The sequence below is a fragment of the Cynara cardunculus genome (genome assembly GCF_001531365.2).
Source record: "Cynara cardunculus var. scolymus isolate 2C chromosome LG 11, CcrdV1, whole genome shotgun sequence".
NCBI lineage: Eukaryota > Viridiplantae > Streptophyta > Magnoliopsida > Asterales > Asteraceae > Cynara > Cynara cardunculus.
Window position 1 is genome coordinate 13,924,556 of NC_037538.1, and position 13,493 is coordinate 13,938,048.

Here is a 13,493-nt window from a genome sequence, read left to right on the forward strand (position 1 = left end):
CACTTTAAGACGAAGTGGTAGTGGCACACAGAAACATAGGTTTGTGGGCAGTTGGTTTCTTGTCTCTTATCATGCTGCACTTTTTGCCTCTATACATGCAACATAACATACAAACACCATTCTTTGTTCAACACTTTCGCTACCTTTTCATTTTTCAACAATATAAATTACTTAATTCTCCATAAATAAATAAATAAAAACCAAACCTATTATTACCAAGCGACGAAGCGGGTGCAGAGACTACATACTCGCCTTTCAAAACCAACGACTGCTACAATAATACCAAAGAATCAAAAATTACATTTTCGTACTTGTTACCACCACCACCGACACCTACATACAACTAACTATTTTACATTACAAACCAACAAACAACAAAATCCCACCTTCACACACCTCTCACTGTTAGTTGTTAGATTGATTGATTCATTCATTACCTCTTTCTTTCCCCATTCTGAGGATATATAATAAATTCCTTTCTTCTTCTGTAGTTTGTTGCAAAATGATTTAGAAACTTGTCGTCTCTGGCTGTTCTGGAAAACCCACATTCACATCATCGATAACTTTGGGTTAACCTTCATGGATCAGTAGATCCTTGGCAATCAAGGCAATACGTTGTTTGGCACTATCAGATCGTAAGGCATCTACTTTGAATCCCATCTGTTCATCCAATTCACAAACAACTAACTGTAAGCTCTTTGGATTCCACCATCAAACAACCATGGATCTTAAATGTATTTATATCTCAATGGATGATTGACCTCACTCTGACTGTCTGGGGTGAACCACCGTAATAGAACTCCAAGATGCACCACAGCTGGTATTATCTTGAAGAGTAATGGAGTCGTCACCTACAAAGTCGATTCTTTTCTTAGTTCATCCATCTTCATCATTAGTTCAAATTACCTACTTTTTCTTTTTTATCACTTTAGATTGGAATATGTTATAATAAATGCCACTATAAGTTATTGGTTTCTTTCCATCTTTGCACTAGACAAGGAAAATAAGAGTTGATCCAAGAAATACATCATTAATCATGTGACTAGACTTGTTTCCATACCAGACTAAGAGCGGTTGTTCCAAGCAGCAGCATGTACAGCTTCCCCTAAAACGCATCACAAGGTTAAGGGTTAATATATGAGCATCATAAAAATACGTGTGTGTGTGCGCGTATACCAATAAACTACACAGAAATTGTCCTCGATGAAACATCCAACACATATGAGAGTAAATTTTATCCCATTTATTGCCTTTTGTACACATCTTTTGTCCCTCACGCAGATAAGTTGGTACAAGACCAGAGAAGAATTGTAGGGAAAGAGATGTTAAATAGCAACCTCAACGAGATGAAGATTAGAAGCACGGCTGAGAAGGACAAAAGCAAACTCTCCTATTTGTGCTAAAGACATCCCAACCTGCATTACAAGAATCCTTGTTATTGATAATTATACATGGAAAGCAGAAAGTCTCTACGGTTATAAAAAATAAGTCGGATTCTCTTTTCATCCGTTTCAAGAAAGAGCCGTATTATATTACTACAATAACGGCACCATGGTACCAGAGGGCAGAGGCTCTCAACCATGATACTGAGAGTATAGAGTGTTCAAATTTTTATAATTTCAGAAAGTAGAATTGTATGTTAGAATGGCTGGAATAAAAGTCTTCTGAGATTGGTAAATCTTACAAGAACTGAAGTCTTGTTGTTGTAGCCAAAACCCTTGACAACAATGGAGATTACAATTGTCTTGGCAATAACCACTAGCAAAACTGATGCCAGCAAAATATCAATGTGGTTCCACAGGAAATGAACATGAATCAGCATGCCGATGCTAGCAAGAAAGAGAGCAGCAAAGAAATTCCGTATGGGTTCAACCTGCACAAATAGAAGCCTCAATACGAGTATCTTTCTGCAGATAACATCCTGCTACAATCATACAAATTCAATGACTGAAGTTCATGTTTTTATCAATGTAGAGTTTAACAAACACAATACATTTTCTAAAATGATGAAGTTGCTCTTCTAATCTATTGCTGTCTTTGTCTATATTTGTAAATCTATTGATAGCCTTGGAGTGCGGAAGATTCTAAAGCAGGATCTTAGTGAAAGTGATTGCTATCATATAGCATAATCGGAGGAAGAGGAAAAACCGCCATTAGGAATGACTTCATTTGCTGACAATTGGTTGGCCTAGTATAGAAAGTTGGAAAGCTAGCAAGGAAATGTCTCTCTTCCATCATTTTCTTGAGGCACCAGCTAGGCCATGGTGTCATACCTATAGAAAATACAGAACCCCAAAAGCAAATAGGAGAGATGCCTCGCTTTTATAAATAATTTTACATTAAAAAGGAAAAAATATGGTGCTGCAAGCCTCATAACTACCATGTCATGCCATGCTTATGTAGAGCACAAATACCAGAAGACAATCCTCTATTATAACTTTGTAAGTGCAATGTCTGTACATAATGTTGAAATTTTAGAAAGTAATGCCTACACCATGGTGCTATGAAAAACCTATCAACACTATTCTAGATTTCGCAATAACGACCCCTTCAAAGTCAAGTTAATATATGTCAATAAGTAGTGCATTTATTATAATTGGATATGCTAACAATTTCCATTTGGATAACTGATCTACATTTCGAAGCTTCATTAGTTCATCCGTCGGTTCCACTTATTGCTTGTGGCCTTGTTTATATTACCCTGAGCTCAGATGTCTAGTGATTGCGTTGCTTCTTAAGTTGAACTGAAATTAATTATTTATGGTTCCTCAATAACCTTGACATGGCTTGATAATATTTCAATAAAACAATCCAAATGGGACAAGTAGAGAAACATTTCGAGGGTGCTTGATTGAGGGTATTAGGGGGTGGGGAATGGGAATGATAATGAAAAAAGGTTGTTGGTATTACATTATACAATGGGTCCATTACCCAAAACTCTATAATCCTCATCCCTGATTAAATTGGAGATTTGGAGGGAATGAAAAATCATGCCCATTCCTATTTCCATCCTTAAAATGAACCAAGTTCCCCCTTCATTGTTATGTTGGTTAGTACATTGCCAGCAAGCATCATTGCAAACTCGGATGAACCGTGTTCTCCTTTCCACATCTGTCAACAGACTGACCACAATGTCAATCTAAGCCCAAACCACAACTGCTATTTCCCTTTTGGGAGGGCTTTTGGTAGCAGGCTCAACATTCTTTAGGCGGACCGGAAGCACAGAACCATAGACAAAAGGTTCCCCAAGTAGTAAACAAAGTATTCTCTTCATCTTCTACCAGCATCCAAAGTTGTTTCTATTTGGCTATACCATCAACATATGAACATATTTTATGAAAGACTACAGGTCTATAGCACTGCTAAATCTATGTTGGGTAGCGCGAAATCATCCTTTGGGCAAGATTTGTTGAACTTCTGAACTCTACACAAATATCTCATCCCATCTGACTTGGATGTCCTGATAACTATTTGCTAGCCAATTCAAGTATTTGACCTACCTAATTTGAGATTTTGCTCTCCATCTTGTGTTAGAATGCGGTGTTCTAATATGGAAAGTTCGTCATTGGCACGTCTTGACCATGCAAAAACATCTAGATCAAGTCAGGTAAGCCTAGTACATTCATCACCTTGTCAAAAACTCTTGTATCTCTTTGGCGTCATCTACTGTACCTTGATTAAGGGTTGCCAACTCTTCTACAACTCCCAACTTTCTGCCTCCATATAATCAGTCATACTTGTTCATGAGCTCCATTAAGCATCCCTTTGTTTGTTCGTCCTTTTGATTAATAGTTCATGATCAACATTATTCTTTATCATGTCATAAGTATCAATTAATTCATCATCTAATGTTGTGGAAACTAAGGAGTAGTCTGAAACAGTAGATGGCAAGGATACAAATTCTGCCACCACATTTAACTCATCAGGAGTCAGGAGGGAAGTCTGCAACAGTGCAAGGATACAGGTTAAAGACTACAGAAAAACATGATCAAGCAGAATAGGAAAAGCCAAAGCAACTGGCTGTGAAAGGCTAGACTGTGGAGGGGATAGTGTACCAATTCCAGAGAGAGGAGAACACTATCTCTGCAGCGGCAGAACATTAGACGTGGTTCCGTACAGTCACTTCTTTAGTATCGTCATTGAGGATGTTGCTAACATTTAAATGCTGCAAGAATGCAAGAACTTCATTCATGGAAGAGTAAACAGTAGATTTTGAGTTTGAAAGGCAGTCTGGTCCAGAGAGGTATGGATATCGTCCTCAAGTTTTTTAGAGCCGCTTCACGCCATACGGAAGCCTTTAAAGGATCTTGCAGGGCATTGTGGTACAGGATTGGGCAGAACCAAAGTCTTCCAGGGCTTCCTAAGCTAGGGGGAGGGTAGTTGATCCAGAACTGGTAGGCCCACTCCTGGGCTTGTCATACAGGGTTGTGGCAGTGATGCTTGGTCCAAAAAGTTATATGCATCTTAAACTTCTCGTCCTCGAGAAGCGCTAGCAAGGTCTTTTGCCCGTATAACCATTCAAGGAATTCTCATCAGTTGCCCCACTGTGGGAGCTCACAACTGTGTCAGGGAATCTCAACCAAGTGTAACATTTCTTACTTGTGATCAGTCATATATGCTTCCTTGGCCGTGTGGAACATGGATTAGCATTATGTCATTGATACAAGTGATTCCCCATCCAGGATTGGAAGAATGCACACCAATTCTCAAGGATCAGAGCAAAATGCACCTCCAGGAATCACAACACGAATTATAGAAGCAGCCAGCAGCAGTTAATGCAAGTACATGATGACAAGGGTAATATCAATGTAACCACTACAAACTCTGAATGTCTTGAGCTCTTGGTAATTCTAAAATTGGGAACATTATGATAGTCACTGTGGATGTCGCATATATTCAAATACAATTGAATCACGACACTCTTGTCGTAATCACCTTGCGCAGTTAAACTATTTAATGTGTCTTATTTATTCAGATAAATATTTGCGTAGATGAATACATACATGGGACATAATTTACATGCATGATCACATAGAAACTCAAATATGTGAGAGAAATTATCTGAGACACAAATTTCATTTCAAACCAAACCAAACAAATCCATTGTATCTCACTCAAAGTAAGGTTGGGGGATGAGATGTAAAGCAGGCCCGCCCTCTACCACAAAGGGTAGGAGTGGCTGTTTCCGTGAAGACCCCTGGCCACAAATTTCATTTGATTGCTTCAAATCAATTTAAATGCAAGAAACCTGTCAAATCTGATGGCAAAAAAAAGATGCAAGCTTACTTGTTCAAGTGTATGTTGCGCAAGATCAGTCGTTGATATCATAACTCCAGCAGCAAACGAACCCAATTCTAAACTTAGACCGAGCTTATCGCTAGACTGAAATTACACAGACAATAGGATTAAGTACAGCAGGAAATGCAATCCCAAAACATTTCCAGATATGACTAGTCAAATCAAGCAACTGAAGAATAATGTCAAACAAAATCTGAGCTGAATTAATAGAAAAGGACACTCCGATGAAAAAGATATAAATTTTAGATTATCTGCAACTTCAATTCAACCTATCAAACTAAGCTTTCCCTTCTAATTCAGGAAGGTACAACCTATATTACGATATCTGGACTACTACTTAGACCACTACATAGATAGAAGTCTACGTCCACTTTAGAAGAATTGTGAAAGAAAATGATGACTATCAGACATGTTTTAAGTCTTGCAGAAAGAAAAATGCAGGACAAAAATATGGTAGAGCAGTAGCAGCTAAGTTATTTGGTACTTCATAACTTCAAGCTAAAACACTAACAAGGTATGCCCAGCATCTGAGAATGAGAATAGGAGTTAGCTCTTTAGCCATGTTAATATGTTTTGTGCACTTATTATACTCTCCTACATAAGAATTCCCCTCTTTTTAATGTTGATTCTCACGGCATTGAGAGGAAAAGTGAATCAACTTGAAAATGGTTTAGAATCAGGATCATCACATATATAATCTGAGCTAGAAAGAAACATAAGGTTGTGACCCTGACAACTAGAGATTGTGACTTCAATAAGATCAAGTATCAGGAAGAAACACAAACCCAGGCTACCAGCAGGCAAAATGCAACAGATGCCAACTGATACAGTTCATTGGTCTGCAGAGAAGATTAAGAAAGGATGAATACATGACATATATAATGAGCATCACAGCATGCACTAGAAAAGGATCATTCATCTAAAAATACGTCACTTAAAACATGGAAAGCATTTAATAATTTCACACCTGCGAGGAGAGGCTTATCATCAGTTTCAGAAACCAAGGCAAGCAAGTCCGGGATAATACTGATAAAACTGCCAAAAATGCAACCAACGCCACCAGCCTGACTAACAAGAGTCAGTATGATGAAATCAACAAAAATCTTCAATATTTTAGATAAATCAACAATAAATACATGATGACCCAAATTGGCATAGTTAACCAGACATTTTCACAGGAAAACAAATGTTACCACACCCTCACAACATAAAGGAAGGATTCACCTCTCTTGCTATCTTTGTATAAAATAAGAGACTAATATCAAGTGGCATAGCCAACAGGTACTTGTAGCCTTGTCATCTCAACCCAAGATTACCAACTAACTCCATCCACCCAGGCTGGAGCTAACACCAATTCATGATTTTGGCTTTAAATATATTCTGCACTTCCTCTATGGCCAGCATGGAAATTACATATTGCGTTTAAAAGCATTGATAAAAAAGAGCGCTTTCCCAAACCAACGAATAAGATTGAACATCCTATACAATGAAGTAAATTAATATACAGAAAAGGAAGTTAACAACTCAAAATCTAAAAAACTTACGATTTAGTCATGGATATTAGTCCTTGTAAAACACCTGAAGTTCCACCAAGGACCGGAAGAAGAGCAAACAATAAACCCACCGCACAATCCTGTAAAAGAGAACTAGCTAAATTCAAAACTTAACCTTTCTCACAACAAAAGAATCATGAGTTAACTAGAGATCGAAATATGACCAAGAGCATAATACATCCATATACATCGTGGTCGTTAATGTCACATAGGAATCACAATGTATAATAGGATGACTCACAAGTCGGCAAGTCCATTGAAGCAAAATCTAAATCTTACATGACCTCCAGGAAAAAAACAACTATAAGAAAGTAATAAATTAAGGATAAAATGTTAAGCACCTGTAAGATAAGGGTTCCAATAGTAACTTGTCCATGAAGGGCATTAACACTATTCTTTTCCATCAAAAATTTCAGGACCTGCACAATAGCGTTATGCAAACAGCCATTAACATTTAATTAGCTATAATGAAACTAGACAGCTCGTTCAAAAAATTCGCCTGTTCTTACCACTGCTGTAGATGACATTGAGAGAAGCACCCCAACAAAAACCCCCTCAGAAGGTTTACCACCACATAACTGTAAATGTCATCCAATTCCAAACATCAGAGAGCTAAATTGAAGAAAGAAGATATTCTACAAGAAATAACCTAAATATACAGACACATAAAATGCCAACCTAGCTCCTAAATGCCTTGAATACGCGCAATATATGCTACTTGTATTCTACATGAAGAAATAGTAGTGCAAATGTAGGATAAAAGGATGAAAGTACATACTTATCTGGGAATCCTACATTTCATCCAATCAAAAGGCATAGATCATAATGTTAATATTTTTTGACTTCCCGATAAATGAAATAAGAAAATTGTAGGTGCCTTAATAATATTTCTACTTTATTCCTGAATCCCACAACGTTAACAACATCAGATTTACAACACAATCAATAATTCTTTCCCCTAGTTTCTAAATTTTGATTATTTCTTCTGTTTTCTAAACACCAAGACTAGTCAACATCATGGTTTTGCTTTCTCTTTGTCTTCTGCTGGTCTGCAGGAGGGTGTCAGACTCACTGTTGTACCTTTATGTAGGAAAAGGATAGACCTATACCATCTTGGTCTTGATTTCTATATGAACTATTTGCTTACCAATGAGTTGAACCTGTATTCTTTAGTCACTGTTTCCAATATCTTGCCTCGTGATGTTATTACAATTTGGTATTTAATTGATAACTACTAATACGAAAACTTGTGTAAGTAATCTAGAACTCTTTACAGTCAAAAGATGTTAATGGAATCAAAAGGTTCAATCATCAACTTACGGAGGCCGTAATGCCACACATGCACATAAATAGGAAACTCTGTAGCAGTCCTCCCAGAACAGCAACAGCTCTAACAACTTTAAGCTAGAATTATCAAAGGCGTACTTTGAGTTAGTCACTTGTATTGACAACAATTTATCAATGTCACATTAATAAAGTTCCAAGGCATGATATAACATTAATTAAGAATCTAACCTTTGCCATGGAGAACTCCAACCCCAAAGCAAAAAGAAGAAAAATTACACCAAATTGTGCTACTGTCTCTACCTGCATTTGAACAAACAAGTTTTGACCATCTTCTAACAAATCATCAAGGCCTCATTGTAAGGGTAGCTCTAAACTTTAGAACAAACAGATAGCAATGGAAATAATAGGAACCTCGACAGATTAGATCAGTAACACAACTATAATATTATTTATCATGTTGGAATAGACCATTTTATTCCCTGTTGCTCAAAGAGCTTTGGTTCCTAGTCTATATATAGTCAACTAAGATTCTGGAGCCTACAAATAGGTCCCGCCTCCCACTCAAGCCCTACAATGGTAAAGTAAAGAATCATAGGTTATAGTGTCAGGTGCTAACGTACTTGAACCAATTCACTGACCACATCCAACCCACCAGGCCCAACAAGAGATCCTGCCAGCAAATATCCAGTAATGACCTGTTAAAACATAATGAGCCACATAGTGAGTCATGTAAAAATGCAGAAATACGCAATAGAACATTAAGATTAAAAGGAGAAACACAAACAAAGATTGAAAGAGTGTCCATACGGGCTGTCCTGCACAAGCGAAGGCAATGCCTCCACAAGTGGCAGATACAATGACAACTACAAGATCGGAGATTAACCTGTAAATTCAACATGTATAAATTGTTTGAATGATATATCAATGATGCCTTCGTAACAGAACATTGATAAAATTTACCTCAAGTCTAACTGTAGCACCGGATATTTTGATTTGAAGTTGGATATTATAAAGACATTATCCTGAACAAAGTTCAACCATAATATTAATTACATGATGCAGATAAATTATATAACAGTTCAAATTTCAATTTTACCTTTCTGTCGATTAATGTTGGTGTCTCTTCTGCTCCGTTGTCATTGTCCATATTGAAAACATGATGAAGTTGAAAAGACCTATAAGATTTGTCTTAATATGAGCAGTATTCTAGTATATAACTTCGGCAAAAAAGAGTACTATGAAAGAGATATGAGTTAATATAGACATCGTAAAATTCACCAATAAACTGATAAGAGTTCATACTTATCGTCCTTTGTGTCATTTTTCTTGGACTTAACTCTAGCTACAGTTTCCAATACAGCCTGTTGAAAAGACATGTCAATAAAATCTAATCAGCAAGCAAAGAAACATGCTTTAAATAAACACAAGAAAAAAGGAAACCTAATTTCTGAACTAAAACAAAATAAATTAGAGGAACCTGGGTGTAGTTAATTTTTATTGAGCATATAAGAATACAACTCAAACCAATATTCTGAAGGGGAAAGAGCATGAATAGTAATAGATTTGCTTGAATTTTGTGCACTACTATTTGCTAGCCAGGGTTACAAACAGAAAGAGAAGCATAGGTAGTTGGGGACGTTTATTACCACCAAATAAACTCAGGAAATTGATAAACTCCAATTGGAAAATAACCTTTTTATTTCTACCTAAATTGGAAGGTTAATTCCAAGTTACCTTGTGTAAAAACATGTTCTTCATTTATGATGATATATTGTGAGGAATACTATCAAGGTGCATTCATCCGTCAGAGACTATATAAAACCTGATAACACTAACCTGTTGCCCAGCAACACTGTTATTGAAGCTGCCCGCATCATTTTCTGCAAATTATATGCATGCGCAAAAAGTAAAAATAAGAAACACGTATCAAAGCTTCAAACTTTCTGTGTCTATATTGTTAAGTGTAAAACAGTGATTAGTCTACATCCAGATTTGATTTCCATGCAGTTTCTTATAGTCTAAAATCTGTAACTTGAAACCTTGAGCATGTAGATCTATAGAAGCAATTTCCGCGTTAATAACAATAATAATATATTTTTCACTTATATCCATCTATTACCAGTGTACATACAAAACTATTTGATTTAGAAACACAATGTACAGAGAAGAGGGTAAATCAAATACCAAGTATCACTTTCATCAACAATAATACAAAGAGTGACAGAAGCCAAAAAAAAATGTTCATAAAAAATGATATAGTCGCTCCTTTGCCTCCAATAACAAGTGTAAAAAACTCAAACATGCAGACCGATTCAAATCAAGCTAGTGAAGTCAGGATGAACCTACAACTCTACTCCATATATTAGAATACATGGCGATTAATTGTTGGTTCTTCCATATAAAATGATTCTACCTTCAGACCATGTAAGGCCATTTGCAATGATCATATACTGAAGATCTTTATTCTTAACAGGAAATGTAAACTACTTTGTAGAGGAGAGCAATACTATGCAGCAGTTTCAAATACCTATAACAGAACACCATAATGTAGGGACACAATAGTGTAACTTTTTGTCGGGCATTGCATTAGATATCTGCCACAATGCATACCTCCCTCCCAACTATGCCATTGTAAAGCTGAAGCTAATCTTTAACTTAACAAAACTCTAGCAATCTTCCTCCTAAACACGTCATCTAATTCTCCCTCTCCAATTTTTCCCCATTCATGATAAAATGAAGCAAGTGCAATAAACAAACACTACTAAAAGCATGGCGGGTTCAAGTTTGCCATAATCTGGTCACCTATTCCTGTCTTTCTCTAAGATGAAAACTACATTGTATACAGTAAACCTCAGTAAAACGCACAATGTTCATAAATGGAATCATGGATAACCCAATTAGCTTTCATAAAACTGAAAAGCCTTGTTGCTATGGGTTTGTTTTATTACAAAGCACAGCATAAATATAATTGGAAACATCAGTTACACAAACTCCCCGGGCTTCATCCACAAAGGGCATTAATTGGAAGTCCAAAAAAGTAACAATTATAAGTATAGAGCAATAAAATATTACTTGTTCCAAGATAAGTTTATACTTGGTTAGTATTAAATAATTGGGGATCTAGTATCTTAAATGAAGATCTCTAAGAGATATACTATTATAAGAAACATTTGGTTAGCAATTTTGGTACATAAGAAGGGCATCATCTCTTTTATTTATTCCACCCCATAATTAGGTTAGCCAAAAGAACAAAAACCATGAAAAGAAATAAGAGAAAACCTGGTTAGACATTTTACAACAAAATAACACCACTGATCATTAAGATGTTAACTTCTAGGGTGTGTAATATTGGTCATATAGATTATCAAAGTTCATAAAAGATTCAATACAAGCCATGTTCGACATGAACTAGACTTAGATATCGATTTCAAACATAAGTCCTTTCAAGGAAAGACAGCATGCAAGTACATGAAACTTTATTATAAGCACTACAATGAAAAAATAAATAGGTATCGCATTAGCAATTATGCATTTTGGAAGTACTAGGTTTTACATCTAAAATCAAAGTGTAGCAACTTTTTTGAAAAGAGGAAGTATATCAACATCGATTAAATAGATGCCAAGTCATTAGAATTAGAATCTGGATGTCAAAGCGTCACCATTGTGATTCTTAGAATTCAAGCAAAACCCTCAAATTACAACAGCTCGAGTTCAACAACAAATGCTATCTGAATTCAAGCAAATTAAAAGATCCAGACAGGTTTGAATCTAGTTCAATCCTTTAATCAATAAGGTCAATTTGACAACACAAGTCAAACTTGGACTTCCAGACAAAGGATCTCCAAAGTTAAGTTAATATGCGGTGAATATATCATACAACATGAACAACCTAACATTTTTTAATTGAAAAACCATTCAATTCCTCGAATAGCCAACGATAATGGCTGATCTATTGAATTTCCTTTTTCATCATAGAAAGAAATAAGAAAGGAAAAAAACGATTTAAGGAAGTAATTAGAATCCTAATAATTTACTTAATTAGTCAGACCATACATTGTAAAACCCTAAACAAAATCCATCAGATCTAATAAGCCAACCTTCGTTCTGATCGCTCTCAGTGAACTCTTTCTCCAGAGCACGATCGATCATGCCGGCAAAGCTCCTGTCTCTATCCGTAGTAGAAGAATCATTACTGGAAATCACAGTGGTGTTATCAACAAAACCCACGGTGGTGTCTTCAAGCTGCTTCAGCTGATCTGTGGCGGCGAGGGCAGCAGCGGGGAGAGAAAGATAGAATGAAACTAGAGACAGAAAGTAGAAGAGAGAGAGACGGCGGAGGTGGGAGGAGGAGGATGGTATCCCCCTATTCATGGCACGGACGGCGACGGAGGGATCCGCGGGCCGGCGCACGGGTGAGTGAGTAGCGTCTGTGAATTTGTGTCGGTTTTGTTTCAGTGACGTGATAATGGAAGAAGAGGAGAGTCGAGTGGGGCCCGTATAAGAGTTGGAGGATCACACCTTACCCTATGTTTTTATATATTATTTATATCTATGAAAATAAATTATATTAATTTGTAAAATATTTTATTTTCCATAAATAAATAAAAAAAACTCATTTCGATGGTAAAGATATTTTGGTCTCAAATGTTACTTGTTAATGGATTATATTACAGTAATTTAATTAAAATGAATTAAATAATTAATTACTATCATTATTAAAATATAAATATGATTAATAAAAAAAATTATTTGAGTTTATAGTAATAATAAAGTATTTTTGACATTTATGTAATGTAATCAAAAGATTTGGATGTAACGGAGTCTTTAAAAAGATTGGAACGTCTTTGACAGCTGAACTTAATTTCTGGGTTGCTACACACGACATGCTAACTATGTCATAATGAATTTTAAAATGCTAAAAGGGTTCGATTTTTGAACGTATACTTATGCATAGTCTGCAAATTCTGATGAGGATATCCAGATTTTGGGGATCTTCTTTTAAGAACGAATGAAATTGTGATAACCTTAAGAATTTGTGCATTATGTGTTATTTTCATGTGATATTTTTCATCAAGATTAGGATTTAGAATATTGATTAATATATACAATGTTTGTTTGATATGTACTCGGTTCACAATATCAACATTTTTTTACGTGTTTGTGAAACAAAAAATACACGTAAATAAGTTTCACATTATGAACCGAATACATATGAAACAAACATATCGTGAAACAATATATGTTAATCAATACATTAAATATTATATTTAGACGGAAAAAATAATGCGAACAAAATCTTAAGGTAGAAGTTCCCACGAATATCACAAAACTTTGAGTTCTCAAATGATTAAGCCC

At 35.9% G+C, this 13,493-nt stretch overlaps 1 protein-coding gene across 2 annotated transcripts; it reads right to left on the reverse strand.

The window, feature by feature from the left end:
• Nucleotides 1–253: 253 nt before the first annotated feature.
• Nucleotides 254–12,572, reverse strand: LOC112520805 (K(+) efflux antiporter 6-like). 2 transcript variants are annotated; one of them, XM_025129386.1, is made up of 20 exons: nt 12,236–12,572; nt 9,975–10,018; nt 9,441–9,499; nt 9,235–9,313; nt 9,099–9,160; nt 8,946–9,021; nt 8,759–8,833; nt 8,367–8,438; nt 8,172–8,255; nt 7,361–7,429; nt 7,193–7,270; nt 6,843–6,931; nt 6,266–6,362; nt 6,084–6,137; nt 5,287–5,382; nt 1,685–1,873; nt 1,338–1,415; nt 1,061–1,105; nt 767–851; nt 254–660 (listed from the first exon to the last, which is right to left on the reverse strand). In XM_025129386.1, the coding sequence occupies exons 1-20, from the start codon at nt 12,507–12,509 to the stop codon at nt 629–631; spliced, it is 1,737 nt and encodes a 578-aa protein (XP_024985154.1). In that variant the 5' UTR covers nt 12,510–12,572; the 3' UTR covers nt 254–628. The 2 variants fall into 2 exon arrangements, with proteins under 2 accessions (XP_024985154.1, XP_024985153.1); XM_025129385.1 differs by having other exon boundaries at nt 762–851.
• Between the last annotated feature and the right edge of the window lie 921 nt (nt 12,573–13,493).